At 53.8% G+C, this 15222-nt stretch overlaps 2 protein-coding genes across 4 annotated transcripts in view; one reads left to right on the forward strand and one right to left on the reverse strand.

Moving 5' to 3' along the window:
• Nucleotides 1-280, reverse strand: part of HMOX2 (heme oxygenase 2) — a 39120-nt gene extending 38840 nt beyond the window's left edge. The window contains exon 1 of one of the 2 annotated variants that reach the window (XM_013995673.2): nucleotides 178-280. The gene's annotated coding sequence lies outside the window, so the exon portion shown is untranslated. The remainder of the gene's footprint in view (nucleotides 1-177) is intronic. The other variant, NM_001244412.1, reaches the window with a different exon arrangement.
• NMRAL1 (NmrA like redox sensor 1) lies at nucleotides 3985-11490 on the forward strand. Of its 2 annotated transcripts, XM_003124636.6 has the most exons (6): nucleotides 3985-4298; nucleotides 4479-4559; nucleotides 7709-7947; nucleotides 8404-8653; nucleotides 9979-10169; nucleotides 11202-11490. In XM_003124636.6, exons 2-6 carry the CDS (start codon nucleotides 4520-4522, stop codon nucleotides 11379-11381), a joined length of 900 nt encoding a protein of 299 aa, XP_003124684.4. In that variant the 5' UTR covers nucleotides 3985-4298; nucleotides 4479-4519; the 3' UTR covers nucleotides 11382-11490. The 2 variants fall into 2 exon arrangements, with proteins under 2 accessions (XP_003124684.4, XP_013851144.1); XM_013995690.2 differs by having other exon boundaries at nucleotides 3986-4559.

A 15222-nucleotide genomic window follows, 5' to 3' on the forward strand; every position in this document is an offset into this window, starting at 1 on the left:
CCGGGCCTCCGCAACCATGTCTGGGAAGCGGGGTCCCCCCCGCCCCGTTCCCGGCCTGCCCTTGCTCCCTCAGGTGGGCGGCGGGACGTGGCCGGCCCTGCCCAGCTCCCGAGGGCCCAGGCCTGCCAGGCCCTCCGAGGAGTCGGAAGGAAGACCGCGCAGACCGCAGACACTCACCGGCCGCGGGGCCGCCTCGCAGTCAGCCTGCACCGCGTCCGCGCGTCGGTCGGCGACTCCCTCGGGCGCCGCAGCGGAGCGCGCGGCCCGACGTGCGCACGCGCGGAGGCGGGACCTGCGGAGGACACGCCCCTGCGGCGGGCGCGGGGCTGCGCTCCCCGGCCCCTCCGCGCTCCGCCCCGCTACGGAAGTCCGACCGCCGGGGAGTGAAAACTCGGCTTGGTAGGAGGGGTGTTTATGAGGACGCTCTGTGCTTAGCGCTTTTCTTGCTCCGTGTCGCCACCGCTTCAGGCTCATCGCGTTGGGCTCCACCTGCCCCTTCTGTTCGAGCCACACTGGTTTCCAGTCATTTCCGTAACCATCCACCTGGCTGCAGCTTGAAAGACTGGTTTTGTCCGGTATTGGCAAAGGTGTGGGGAACGAACAGTAATTCTTGGAATTATTGTGGAAGGGGGAAACTGTCTGGAAAGATGTGTTAAAACTTGGAATAGGTATTCTCTTTGATCCAGTGCTTCCACTTAGGGGTAGCTGTTCTAGACAAGCACTAGAAGCCAAAGAGACACCAACAAGGACGTTCATTGCAACACCATTTCAATGACAACCTTCAAACAACCTAAATATCTGACCATCAAAAGGGGATGGGATGGAGTTGACAGAGGCACATCCTTTCAATAAAGTTGTGCCAGTCAAAAGGAAGGGTGAGAAGTTCCCTTGTGGCGCAACTGGCCGGCTATTGCTGCAGCTTGTGGCACAGGTTGCTGAGCCACAATGGGAACTCCTATAGTCGGTTTCTTAACCTACTGTGCCACAGTGGGAACTCCTCACAATGTAATCTTTCCATACATATATTTAGGCACGTAAATGCATCCAAAAGGGAAATTTTACACACTAGAATGATAGAGGGATGTCGGGGTCACTTGTGCTATATCTGTACAATTTAAATTTTTTATAAGAATGAATAAATGAGTCACGCATTATTTGGCTATCAAAATCAAATGTAAAAGAATGAATTTCTTTTTTTTTTTTACACACTGTACTGCACCTTGCCCCCAACACACACATCAAATTGGTTTAAACCAAGTGACACTGATTGAAGGAGGGGTTGCCTCAAGAGGTCAAATGAGATAATGTGGGGCTAAGTCTGTGCCTGACACATAGGAGGAGCCCAGGAAAGGCTTCCCACTGTTATCATCACTTGTACATGTCACTGGGCTGGGTAACAAGTGTTTTGCAGCAAGTCCTTGTCAGATATAAAATCCCACAAGAAATGCTGAGTCACGGCTGAGCATATGCCAGTCCGTAGCCAAATCGCTTCCCTCAGGCTTTTGGGGACCATCAGTTTGCTGGGGCTTCAAGAAACAAGAACTTCACCCAGGCTGCCCGTCTGCCTGCCCACTTTGGGACAGCTCCCTGGCACCAGCATCACTGACCAGAAGCCTGGGGAAGATATCTGTTCCTTGTCACTCACGGCCTGCACTGATTTCCAGTCTTAACGTTTAGCAAGGCCAAAGGGCACTGGAGTCACTCTGGTCCCAGTGTGGCCCTGGGATGCTACTCCCAATTAAACCTGGAGGCCAAGGACAGTCAGCTTCATGGGTTTGTGATCAGAGCAGTCATACTGGGTCCCAAACCCTGGGCCTTGGGCTTGAAATTCTTGCTAATATTTTAAAATAAGGAGCCCTGGGAGTTCTTGCTATGATGCAATGCGATCCACGCATCTTGGAGCACTGGGACTCAAGTTCCATCCCTGGTGCCTGGAATAGTGAGTTAAGGATCCAGCGTTGCAGCAGCTGCAGCTTAAGTCGCAGCTATAGCTCAGATCTGATCCAGTCCCTGGCCTGGGAACTCCATATGCTTCCAGATGGCTGAAAAAGAAAAAAAAAAAAAAATCAATCAATAAAATAAGGAGCCCTGCATTTTCTTTTTGCACTGGGCCTTGTTATTGCAACTGGTTCCACCGGGGATCTTCTTGTTTGGATTTATTTCTTTATAGTAGAGGCCTCAGACCATTGAGTTTTGTGGTTTAAGCCATGCAGTGGAAGGGAAAACCTTATCTTTTATCAGAATAATATGCACTTGGGTTCCATTTAATAAGTTTTTATTGAGTTCCTACCAAGTGCTGGGCACTGTGCCAGCAGAAAGAGACAAAAAAAGACATGGGACCAACTCTCAGGAAGCCCTCAGTCGATATGATATAGATAATTTTGCCAGTGGAATAGAGATGGGAGTGAAATAATAGTCACTGTAGCCTAGAGGTCAGGGAGGGCCTCCTGGAGGAAGTGATGATTATGTGGAGTGTTAGGGAATGAGTAGGAGTTGGCCCTATAAGGTGGTGGGAGGAAGGTATTCCAGGCGAACACCTGGAATGTGGTTAACAAATCCAACTAGGAGCCATGAGGTTGCAGATTTGACCCCTGGCCTCGCTCACTGGGTTGAGGATCCTGTGTTACTGTTGGCTGTGATGTAGGTTGCAGACGCGGCTCGGGTCCGCGTTGCTGTGGCTGTGGCTGTGGCGTAGGCCAGCGGCTGCAGCTCTGATTCGGCCCCTAGCCTGGGAACCTCCATATGCTGTGGGTGAGGCCCTAGAAAAGACAAAAAAAAAGAAAAAAAAGAGCCAGCATTTGTCGCTGCTGTGGCATGGGTTTGATCCCTGGCCTGGTAACTTCCACATGCCACAGGTGAGGCCAAAAAATAGATAAATAAATAAATACATGTATCTTATAATACCTAGACACCAATATTTTACATACATAAAATACACATGACCGGAGTTCCTGTTGTGGCTCAGTAGGCTACGAACCCAACTCATATCCATGAGGATGCGAGTTGGATCCCTGGCCTTGCTTAGTGGATTAGGGACCCCCACATTGCTGTGAGCTGTGGTGTTGGTCACAGACTCAGCTCAGATCCTGAGTTGCTGTGGTGTAGGCCAGCAGCTACAGCTCGGATTCGACCTCTAGCCTGGGAACTTCCATATGCCTCTAAAAAGGAAAAAAAAAACAAAACCCAAAACCAAAAACACATGGCCTTGTGGGTTATCTCTTGTGGGTTATCGCTACTACCAGATTCAGGAAAACCATCAGTTTTAGTTTGATTTCCCAGTAACTGCAGTGTCTAGTAGATGTTTAGGCAATCAATCAGCAAATATTTATTAAGCACCTACTTTGTGCCAGGTACTATTTTAGGCACTGGAAATTCATCAGTGCCTACTGTTATGAAGCTAACATTCCCAGAGGGGTCTGTACACACTTTGGAACAAATGAAGAAGGGAAAAAAAAAAATGAATGCTCTTATCTAGTCAGCAGTACATTTTTAGAAGAGGAGAGAAGAGAATCATTTCTGACTTTTAGAAGAATACAAAGAAATCTCTTTTCTCCTAAAAGAATTCAAACCCAGGCAAGTCGTGGCAACCTCAAATGTCAGCCATACAGCAACTCAAGAGCCTCGGGTGTTAACTCCTGGGTATAGATTTACTTATCTTTGAGTGACACCCTATAGTGCAGAGCTTCATGCAAGATTTAAAATTTTTGAAGTTCCTGCTGTGGTGAATCGGCATTGTAGCAGTCTCTGCAGTGCCAGCACCCAGGTTCAATCACCCGACCGGCACAGTGGATTAAAAGATCCAGCCACAGGTAGGTCGAAACTGCAGCTTGGATCAGATCACCGGCCAGCGAACTCCATACGCCATTGGCTGGCCAAAAAAGAAAAAAAAGATTGAAAAAATTTAATTATTTTGTTTGTTTATGCTTTGCGCAGTCTTCATCCCCAGCATCCAGCTAAGCAGCCCTCTGCGTGTCTGTTTAGGTCAGATCCGATTTACGCAAATTCGGTGTTACGAAGGCCTGGCGCTGACGGATGCTGACCTGATCTGAGTACACTGGGCCCGGGACGAACCATCTGTGCCCGCGGAGGGGGTGGTGGGTCAGCTCCGTTCAGAGTCACGACCAGGACGGCGGGGGCTCGGAAGCAGCCCACACTGCGGTTCTGTCACACAAGGTGGCCGAAAAAAGGTGGCTTTGCCAGGGTGCGACTGGAGCTTCGGGCGGGGGTGGACTCGGCTGCAAAAGCGGAGGCCCCCCTCCCTTTCCCCGACGATTTCCCACCTAGGCGGTGGCAAGGAGGTACACGCGACCTGGGGGAACCGGGGGTCGGGCTGGGAGGCCATGTCCGGTCCGAGGGGGTGGGGGTGGCGGGGTACCGACCTCTCCCGGCCGGACCGCCCCCTCGGTCCTACGCGGCGCGCGCGGGGTCGTTCCGGGCGGGGATGCCCGGCCTCGTCGCCGACTCTGCGCCTCTCACAGCGCTCAGACCTCTCCCGACCGCGTTTCCCGTTCCCGGTCGCATGGCGGAAAGGAAACTGGTGGTCGTGTTTGGAGCCACTGGTAAGGGACACCCCAAAAGGAGGCCGCGAGACGCAGGACCCCTCGCCAAGCCAGCCCAGGGGTCCGGCCGGCCCAGCCCCACAGAGCCAGGGCCCACTCTCAGCGCCAGGAGATGTACCCCGGGTCCTGGAGGGAGATGTGAGATGGCTCGGACCCCTGACCCAGGGTGGGGCCATGGAGCAGGACCTGAACGCTGATTCCTCTTGTAGTTTTTCAAAAATTAATTTCTTAACTTTGAACTACTAGTGATTGCACGTAACATCAGAATTAAATCTCCCTCCTACCTTTGCCCTAGAAACCCCACCCATTGCCTTTACCAGGTTTCTTTCTCTCTCTTTTTTTTTTGTTTTTGTCTTTTTGCCTTTTCTAGGGCCGCTCCCGAGGCACGTGGAGGTTCCCAGGCTAGGGGTCGAATCCAAGCTGTAGCCACCGGCCTATGCCAGAGCCACAGCCATGCGGATCGGAGCCGCGTCTGCAACCTACACCACAGATCACAGCAACACCGGATCCATAATCAACTGAGCAAGACCAGGGATCAAACCCACAACCTCATTGTTCCTAGTTGGATTTGTTAACCACTGCGCCACGACAGGAACTCCATTACCAGGTTTCTTGAGTCGTGCCTGATATTTAGATATATATAAAGATACTCTGGAGTTCAATGGTGGCTCAGTGGTAACGAACCAGACTAGTATCTATGAGGACTTGAGTTCCATCCCTGGCCCCGATCAATGGGTTAAGGATCCAGTGTTTCCCGTGAGCCCTGGTGTAGGTCGCAGATGTAGTTTAGATCTGGAGTTGCTGTGGCTGTGGTGTAAGCTGGCAGCTGCAGCTTGGATTAGACCCCTAACCCAGGAACTGCCACATGCCACAGGTGCAGCCCTAAAAAGATCATAAATAAATAAACTATAACAGCTTTACTCAGATATAAATCACATACCATACAATCCACCCATTTAAACTGTGCAGGTCACTGGTTTCTAGTATATTCACAGAGCTCTGTAGCCATCGCCACAGTTGTGTAACATTCAGCAACCCAGAAAAGAAACCCCACACCCATGAGCAGTCACTCCCCATTTCCCACCTTTCCCCAGCCCTTGGAAACCTGCCAGTCTACTTTCTGTCTACAGATTTGCCCATTCTGGACACTTCATATAAATGAAATCGAACAATACATGGCTTTTTGGTTCTGCTTGCTTTCTTTCTTTTTTTTTTTTTTTTTTTTTTTTTTTGGTCTCTGTCCTTTTAGGGCCGCACCCGCAGCATATGGAAGTTCCCAGGCACAGCAACGTGGGATCTAAGCCACGTCTTCCACCTACACCACAGCTCATGGCAACGCCAGATCCTTAACCCACTGAGCAAGGCCAGGGGTCAAACCTTATGGATGCTAGTCAGATTTGAACCACGAGGGGAACTCCAGATCTGCCTTCTTTCACTGAGCATCATATTTTCCAGGTTCATCCACATTGTGGCGTGAATCTGTACTTCATTCCTTTTTACGGCTGAATGGTATTCCATTATAAGTATAAACCACGTTGTGTTCATCCGTCACCCATTGATGGACATTTGTTTCCACATTTTGGCTTTTATGAATAATGCTGCTGTGAACCTTCCTGAACAGGTCGTTCATGTCATTGTATAATTTTCTTGGGACTACACCTAGGAACAGAATTGCTAGATCACATGGTAGCTGTGTTCGGCTCTTTGAGGAACTGCAACTTTTTCAAAGTGATTGTATTATTTTATATTCCCACCAACACTGAGGGTAGTTGCAGTTCTGCAATTTGCCTTTTCCACTCCAGGACATGTTGTGGTCACCTGTCTTAAGACACACAGATCTGGAGTTCCCTTCATGGTGCAGTGGTTAATGAATCCGACTAGGAGGTTGTGGGTTTGATCCCTGGCCTTGCTCAGTGGGTTAAGGATCTGGCGTTGCCGTGAGCTGTAGTGTAGGTTGCAGACGAGGCTCAGATCCTGCGTTGCTCTGGCTCTGGCGTAGGCTGGCAGCTACAGCTCTGATTAGACCTCTAGCCTGGGAACCTCCATATGCCACAGGAACGGCCCAAGAAATGTCAAAAAGACAAAAAAAAAAAAAAAAAAAAAAAAGACATACAAATCTGTCACATTAATTTTAATCACCTTTGGATGGATTTATCATGTATTTAATCAGGTTCTTAGCAAAAAACATGCAGATTGTAAATTTTCACTATTGATAATAATATGCAGCCTTTTTTTTTTTTTTTTTTGGCCATGGCACATGGCATGTGGAAGTTCCCAGGCCAGGAGTCAAACCTGAACTGCTGCAGTGACAACACCTGATCCTTAAACTGCTGTGCCATAGGAGAACTCCCATAGCCAATATTCTCATACATATATTTATGGTTTATTTTCCTTTTGATGATTTTAAATTTTTTAATGTTCCCAGTCTTTTTTTTTTTTTAAGAAAGAGGTGATATTTTATTTCTTAAGTTAAGCAGTGGGCTCATGGGTGTTGGTATCCTTTTTTTCGGCCATGCATGTGGAACTTCCCAGGCCAGGAATCAAACTCACACCAAAGTTGGGACCTGAGCCACAGCTGCAGCAAAGCCAGACCCATAACCTGCCGCACCACACAGGAGCTTCCTTGACATCCCTTTTTGTATGTGCTAACTATTTCATAATACATTTTAAAATTTTTGTAAACGGTGTGTGAACCTTGAAAAATTGTGCCTAGTGAAAGAAGTGAGATGTTGAACCCTGCATATTATGTAATTCCATTTATATGAACTGTCTACAACAGGCAAATCCACAGAGACAGACAATAGATCAGTGGTTGCCAGGGGCTGAGGGGGAGGGGAAAATGAGGTGACTGTGGATGGGTATGGGTTTTCTTTTGGGGGCAATGAAAATACTCTAAAGTTGACTGCAATGATGGTTGCACATTTCACTCTGAATATACGAAAAGCCATGGCACTGTACGTTTTGATATTACGGTAAATGAATTCTGTCTCAGTGGAGCTGTTAGTTGAGAGGTGGTGTAGGGCAGGACAGTGGGAACTGCAGGTGCAAAGTGTCGGGGGTCTCGCTGTGGTGGCACATTCCTGTGGGGCTTCACCTTGACAGGCCTCCCAGGCAGCTCCCACCCTGCAGGTTTTTCTGATTCTCCGCAGGTGCCCAGGGAGGCTCAGTGGCCCAGACGCTTCTGGAAGATGGGACGTTCAGGGTCCGAGTGGTGACCCGGAACCCTAGGCAGAGGGCGGCGAAGGAGCTGAGGCTGCAAGGTGCAGAAGTAGTGCAGGGAGACCAGGATGACGAGGCCAGCATGGAGGGGGCCTTGACCGGGGCACACGCCGCCTTCATCGTGACCAACTACTGGGAGAACTGCAGCCAGGAGCAGGAGGTCAAGCAGGTGAGGGCGGGGAGGAGGGCACGTGGCTGTCCCAGTTCAACGATGACGAGGCCAGGATGGTTAGACCTCTTGTCCTGGATGGCACAGCTGTGCACGGCAGAGCCAGTCTGGAACCCAGGTGGCCTGTTGTGTGCTTAACCGCTGAGCTGTGGCACTTCCGGAGGGAACTGCTGGGGCTCTCTTCTCCAAGGAAGACCCCTCAGCATGGGGACAGAATGGGAAGGTGGGGATGGGAAGCTTGGAGCAGCTCGGATGATGGAGAGAAGTGGGCTGGGGCTGTGAGGGTGGCAGGAGGCTTGTCATCCCATGGAGGATGGGGCGCCATGGGTGAGCCACGCATGGCAGAGGGGCAAGTGACCAGGCACGGTGGCCACTCCGGCAGGAGAGCCAGCGCTGTGCGTGACGGGGCACATATCCTTCCTCTGAGCTTTGTGGTTTCTCCTTCCCCGCCCGCAGGGGAAGCTGCTGGCCGACCTGGCCAAGCGCCTGGGCCTCCGCTACGTGGTCTACAGCGGCCTGGAGAACGTGAAGAAGCTGACGGCGGGGAGGCTGGCGGCGGGCCACTTTGACGGCAAAGGGGAGGTGGAGGAGTATTTCCGGGACATCGGTGTTCCCATGACCAGCGTGCGGCTGCCCTGCTATTTCGAGAACCTCCTCTCGGCCTTCCTGCCCCAGAAGGCCCCGGACGGAAAGAGCTACTTGCTGAGTGAGTGCCCTCCCCGCTTCCTCTGGCGCCTGCTGTCACCGTGCAGAGCTGCGGTGGCGCCACGTGGGCTTGTCCTCAGGGGGTCCCGGGTCCGAGTCCCGGCTCTCGCATTGGGCACATTGGGCCTCGGCCCCCCGTGCGTGAGATGAGCATGCGCGGACTTGCGAGGCAGCGACCGGGAGGCGCGGCCGTGGGGACGCCGCGCGTTGCTGGCTCGGGGCTTCCGGGAGATGCGTGTGCTCACTGTCATCCGTCGCGCAGGAGAGGCCTCGGAAGGCGAGGTGCAGCTGCACATTTCCCAGAGGAGGAAAGCACTTGCTCCTCAATGCCCGTTTGCGGGTCTGGAATCCGTTTGGCGGGAACTGTATACAACCTCTGACCTGCTGGGCGGGGCAGTGGGTCAGCTCAGGGGGCTCAGCAGGTAGAGTGGGAGGGAGGGGTCGGTGCCCCCGGCTCCTTACCCCTGCGTGAACACTGCTCGCCCCTGCTTGGGTCGTGCCCGTCGGGGGAGCCGTCTGCTTCTGGCGTTGGTGCACTGGCACCACCCTCTCCAGTTTGCGAAGCTCTGGTCAGGGATTCGCTCATGTTCTGTCTCTGAGTTGGAGCTCCACCCCACAGGATAGACAGGCAGCCACAGTGGCCCCCGTCCTTTTTTTTTTTTTTTTGGCTGTGCCTGTAGCAGGCCTAAGTTCCTGGGGCAGGGATCAAAGCCGCGCCACAGCTGCAGTGACAACCTGGATCCTTAATCCGATGCCCTACGGGGGAAGTCTGTGATCCCTTTTTATAGGTGAAGGAATTTTATAGGGCAGGACCTGGACGCCCCAGGTGTCAGATCTAGACACAGATCTGCTCCTCCACCCCCCAAACTACACCTCAGTAGGTGAAAGCACAAGTGGTTTACTGAGCACCTGTCACGCTCCCTGCTCTGGGCTCAGTCTGGCCTCAGCTAACCAAGCACCCGTGGGTGAAGCTTTGCACCCCCACACAAGCATCCATGTCAGGAATGGTGCTTGACAGAGTGCTCTGGGGCCTGCTCCTCGGGGGCGCCCATTCTCCCGGACGCCTTTCAAAGCCCCTGCTTCTCCTTCGCCTTGTTCCTGCCTCTGCACTGAGAGGGGTGGCAGGTTCCACGTTCTCTTCACACCAGGGTGGAAGCAGCCGGGCTCCAAGGGTTTGAATGGCGTGCCAGGTGGCAGAGCTCGATGGCATCGTTTCCTGACTGTGTTCTGCTGCTGGCAGCAGGGTGTCCAAGTCGTGCCAGGTGCTGGCCAGTGAGAACCACTCCCTTGTAGACATGTGTCACTAGGTCCCTCTCCCACTCCCAGGCTTGCCCATGGGTGATGTGCCCATGGACGGCATGTCGGTGACCGACCTGGGCCCCGTGGTGCTCAGCCTGCTGAAGATGCCAGAAGAATACGTGGGCCAGAACATCGGGCTCAGTACCTGCAGGCACACGGTGGGGGAGTACGCCGCCCTGCTCTCCAGGCACACCAGGAAGACTGTGCGTGATGCCAAGGTGGGTGGTGTCCCAGCTCCCACCAGGGCACTCGACAGCCCTGGACAGAGTGTCACAGTTGCCCTCGTGCTCTGTGCCACGTAAATCCAAATTCGTCACCACTTAACGTTTATGCTGTGCTCTTCTTGAGAGCCAAGCGTGGCCACCGAGGGACATTTCTGGCTTCGGCAGTTGACAGAGCGTCGAGGAAGTTTTCCAGGAAGAGGGGACAGTAGGGGCCAAAGCAAGGAGCAAAACCGTAGGGCGACCTGGGCTTCTCTGTGGAAGGGGAGGGAGGCCAGAGTAGCACTGCCCCACCCCGGCCAGGTGGGCAGGAGACCCTCGGGCTTCCTGTCCGGTCTTGGGTGCCTTGTTTCATATCATTAAAGAAAATCTGGGGCACTCCAGGTCCTTCAGTGACAAAAACCACCCATGGAGCCCCCAGACCCAAGCAGAGCAGTGATGGGGGGAGGTCATGGCAGGACACGTGTCAGGCAGGTCAGACCCCAGCCTGCGGTCCTGCTCCCAGCCCTTGACACCCACCAGTGTGTGACCAGGGCCCGGCCCCTGACCCCTCTGCTCAGTTCCCCCATCTGTGAAGAGGGTGTGTGGGGTCCCCGGCCTCGGGCGGCTCTGAGGGTTGAATGACACAGGCTCCCATGGCACCGTGAGTGCACTGGAGGGCGGGGCTTCCTATGGAAACAGAAAGCCTGAGGCAGCCCTGGTGGATTTGGGGGCTGAGGAGTTCAGACTCAGTTTGGTCAGGAAAGGGGAACAGCTTTGATTCTGAGCAAAAAAAGTGCAGGAGGGGACTGAGAAGTTTCCAGGGCATGATCCTGGAAAAACAGGATTTAAATTGCTCTAGATCGCTTCTCAGCCTTTTGGCTAAGATCACGTGTAAATTGCCCTAGAACAGTGGTTTTTGAAGTTTATCTTTTCAGTAGAGTAGTTTTCAGGTGAATTAGTGAGGACCAGGGTGGGGACTGAGGTGCTGACAGTGCACTCCGCGTGCTGCGTTGCCAACCAACCCTAAGGACTCCCCTCTGCTTCCAGACCACCCCCGAGGACTTCGAGAAGCTTGGCTTCCCCGGTGCCCAAGACCTGGCCAACATGTTCCGTTTCTATACCCTGAAACCCGACCGCGACATTGAACTGACCCTGAGGCTCAACCCCAAGGCCAGGACGCTGGAGCAGTGGCTGGAGCAGCACAAAGGGGACTTTGCCAGCCTGTGACCCTGCCACCTCTCAAGCCCGTCTGGGGGGGGGGAGGTGCAGTCACAGGGATCCTTTCTTGTGTGATCCAGAAGTTTATTTTTTAAATAAAGGCCGTTGTTCTCACAGATGGCTGCCCAAGAAAAGCGCTTTGTTTCATGGACCGGGGTTGGGGTGGCAGCTGCTGGAGCACCAAGAACATGAAAATTCCAACAGGAAGTGCCCAGGGGTGGGGGCCGAGGGGACCACCCCACCCTGCCAGCCAAGAGCGACAATTTTTAACTTCCCTGCACACATACCCTTCGTCTCCAGAAAGTGACTGCGGCCACCTGCGTGTTTCCTCTTTGGTTTTAGGGCCGGAAGCCCAGCCCTTCTGCCTCCCAGGGCGCAGATGCGGGCAATCTCCAAACAGGCTGGAAAGAAAGCTGAAGGAACGCGGCCAGGCTGTGGACGCCAGGTCTCGAGAACTGGACGCTGCCTGCAGCAAAGGCTGGGCAGGGAAAGCAGGGAAGTGACGGCCCAATCCTGCTGGTGGGCGAGTCCCGGGCACTGGTATGGCTTCCATCTCCTGCTCACTTCAGAGGAATAAAGGCCCCGAGGACCCAGCTGGGCAGGCTTACTGGTGTCTCCATGGGCTTGTGTGACCTCCACTACCACGTCTCCACTACCAAGCTTGGCCTTGGCCCCGCAAAGCCACTGCAAAGGGTGGTAGCCCGATTCATTGAAAAAGCACTTCTCTGACAACTCAGCAGCGCTTAACCAAAAGAGTCACGCACCCTGCCTCAAGCTTGGTTTGGCGGAAAAGCCAGAATGAAGATGCAGGATGACCCGGGCCTGTAAGGGCCACAGAGCAGAGGCACGTGACATACTGGGGCGGCCGCTGCAGCAGGAACAGCCTCCCAGGCAGGGTGGGAGGGAAGGGACGTGACCACACAGATTTAGGCCCATCCGTGCCGGCAGGAGAATGTTAAGAGGTCACGTGTCCGGCCTGTGCCGCCCAGGACCCGGGACAGGTAACTTAACTGCCCAGGGCCATGACTCAATGTGCCAAGATCCTGGTGTGGCCTTCGGTCAGTGCCAAGCCTGGGGAGAGCCTGCTGTGCCAGGTCCAGGGTAAACCACAGGGACAAATGCCAGGCTCCAGCTCCTCCTCCACAAGCAGCAGGACCTGGGCGTGTCTTGGAGCCTCTCAGGTCTCTTGCTCACCTGGTGCCACCTGGCCGGGCTGTTCTGAGGGCCTCATGAGGTCATCGATGCAAAGAGGTATCTCACAACCCTGGGCCACCCTCTTCCTCCTCTCTGCCACACACGGTCAAACCTGCTCACTTCCAGTGCCCCTCCCACATGTGGCGAAAGCAGCCGAACCCTGGTGGGAACAGCTCATGTCCCAATTCCAATGAAATGGGTAGAATGGTGCGCGCAGCTCAGGATGCTCCATGTGCTGTGACCCAGCCACCTGCACACGAAGACCAGCCCTAGGCAGCGAAACAACTCTATGCTACCGTGACGGTGGATACCTCTCCTTACACTCCTGTCCAACCCACAGGATGCATAGCACCGAGAGGGAGCCCTATAATGTAAAGGATGGACTTCATGGGAATTCCTGTCATGGCTCAGTGGTGAATAACCCAACTACGATCCATAAGGTCGAGGGTTCGATCCTTGGCCTCGCTCAGTGGGTTAAGGATCCAGTGTTGCCATGAGCTGGGAGGGTAGGTCCCAGACGTGGCTCGGATCCTGCGTTGCTATGGCTGTGGTGTAGGCCGGCAGCTGTAGCTCCAATTCAACCCCCAGCCTGGGAACCTCCATATGCCGCAGGTGCAGCCCTAAAAAGACAATAAATACAAAAATAAATAAATAAATAAAACATGGACTTCATGGATGTGGGTCACTGGTGGGTGTTGATGATGGAGAGGCTGTGCACGTGGTGGGGGAGAGGGCAGGTGGGAACGCTCTATACCTCCCTCTCAGTGCTGTAATGAACCTAGAAACTGCTCCGAAAAATAAAATCCATTAAAAAACAACACTAGTAACCCTAAAAAAACAAACAGAAAAGAGTTCCCGTCATAGCTGAACAGTGACGAACCCAACTAGTATCTATGAGGATGCAGGTTCCATCCCTGGCCCTGCTCAGTGGGTTACGGATCCCGTGTTGCTGTGCTGTGATGTAGGCTGGCAGCTGCAGCTCCAGTTCATTCCCTGGCCTGAGAACTTCCATATGCTGCAGATGCGGCCCTAAAAAAACAACAAACGACCCTAGTATCTTAAACCACTTGACCTATGATAGACATTTGTGACCACCTGCTTCCCTTGTCTCTTGGCGACAACCAAACTGGCAGCTCATAAGGCCCTTCCTGTACCTGGATGCTGGATCAGGTGCCCTACCTGCCCTGCCCGCGCTACACCACAGGAAGAAGGCAGGCGTGGATGTACCGCCCGACCTGCTGGGCTGTCTGGTCCAGCCCCACACAGCCCTACTGCCGGTTCTCAGCACCGGTCCCAAGTGGCTGGACACCATATGTCCCTGGTCTTCTGAAACCTGGTCCTTGAAATACATTAGTTAGCTGCCAACTTTTTTTTTTTTTTTGCCTTTTTAGGGCTGCACCCTCGGCATATGGAGGGTCCCAGGCTAGGAGTCGAACAAGAGCTATAGCCGCTGGCCTGTGTGACAGCTCACAGCAATACCGGATCCTTAACCCGTGAGCAAGGCCAGGGATCGAACCTGAAACCTCATGGTTCCTAGTCAGATTCGTTAACCGCTGAGCCATAACGGGAACTCCCCAGGTTAGCTATTTTTCAGAGTATAGTTGAGTGGCACTCAGTAAACACAGGTTGTGCGGCCATCACCACCATCCATCCCCGGAACTTTTTTCTCCCTTCAGCTGTGCCCTCCACTCAGCACACAGAAGTCCCCAGGCCAGGGATCAAAGCCGCACCACAGCCACTGCAGTGACCACACAGGTCCATAACCCACTGCGCCACAAGGGAACTCCACTTTTTTGTACTTTTAAATGCCTCATCTCATGCTCCAGCCCCACTCAGAGGCTGCAGAGCTGTCTGGGGACAAGCGCCTCAGGAGCCAGGGGCGGGGGGCAGGGGGCGATAACCAGACCCAGGCAGGCCCGGGGTGGGGCTGGGTCTGCGGGTGTCGTCCTCCACCTGCTGACCACCCAGGCGGGAAGGAGGCCTGGGCACGGCGGTGAGAGACCGCTTTCCTCTTTCAGAGTCTCCCTCTAGACGCCTACATTCAAGGCAGGCTGGGGTGGGACCTAGGCTGACCTCAGGAGGAAAACCTCAGCGGGACGAGCCGGCATCTAGCTCGCAGCGCCACACCCCCGGGTCTCGGGTCCTACTGGGCCCACACTGAGTCTGCTGCAGGGGCCCAACACGCTTCTGTTCCAGGAAGGCGAATATTCCGGAGCCCCTTTCCTGCCCAGCAGGTCTTTCCAACCTTGTCCTGCAACCCAGCAAGTGCCTTCATAGCCCAGCCTGTGGAGCCCAGAACCCTGGGTGGAACACAGCTCTGTGCTCAGGGCCCATTCCGGCCACGACAGCACCGGGGCTTTTATGAGAGTCTCTGCTGGGACTAAAATTTTAGCACAAAAAAAGGACCTAACATTCCTATGAAAATAGGGAAGGAAAAAAAATAATCCAGTGAGAGAGGCGGTGACTGGTCGGCAGTCAGGAGGCCACGCCACACGTCTGTCACGGTGCGAGGGTGTGAAAAGGAAAAGCGGCATGCGAGCCCTGGAACACGGGTTCAGAGCAGCGCGTCATCACATGGCAGCCTCCTGCTCCGGGGTCTGGCCGAGGCTCAGTGCCTGTCAGAGCGCCGCCGCCTCCCCCGGCGAGTGTGTGCTCT

This window comes from Sus scrofa, chromosome 3 (assembly GCF_000003025.6).
Source record: "Sus scrofa isolate TJ Tabasco breed Duroc chromosome 3, Sscrofa11.1, whole genome shotgun sequence".
Lineage (NCBI taxonomy): Eukaryota > Metazoa > Chordata > Mammalia > Artiodactyla > Suidae > Sus > Sus scrofa.

Bases quoted from the DNA above. Each gene is read 5' to 3' on its own strand.
- NMRAL1 (XM_013995690.2), top strand. From the start codon at position 4,442: ATGCCCGGCCTCGTCGCCGACTCTGCGCCTCTCACAGCGCTCAGACCT. The intron at 4,560-7,708 runs GTAAGGGACACC...GATTCTCCGCAG, and splicing joins GGTCGTGTTTGGAGCCACTG to GTGCCCAGGGAGGCTCAGTG. The intron at 7,948-8,403 runs GTGAGGGCGGGG...CCCCGCCCGCAG, and splicing joins AGGAGCAGGAGGTCAAGCAG to GGGAAGCTGCTGGCCGACCT.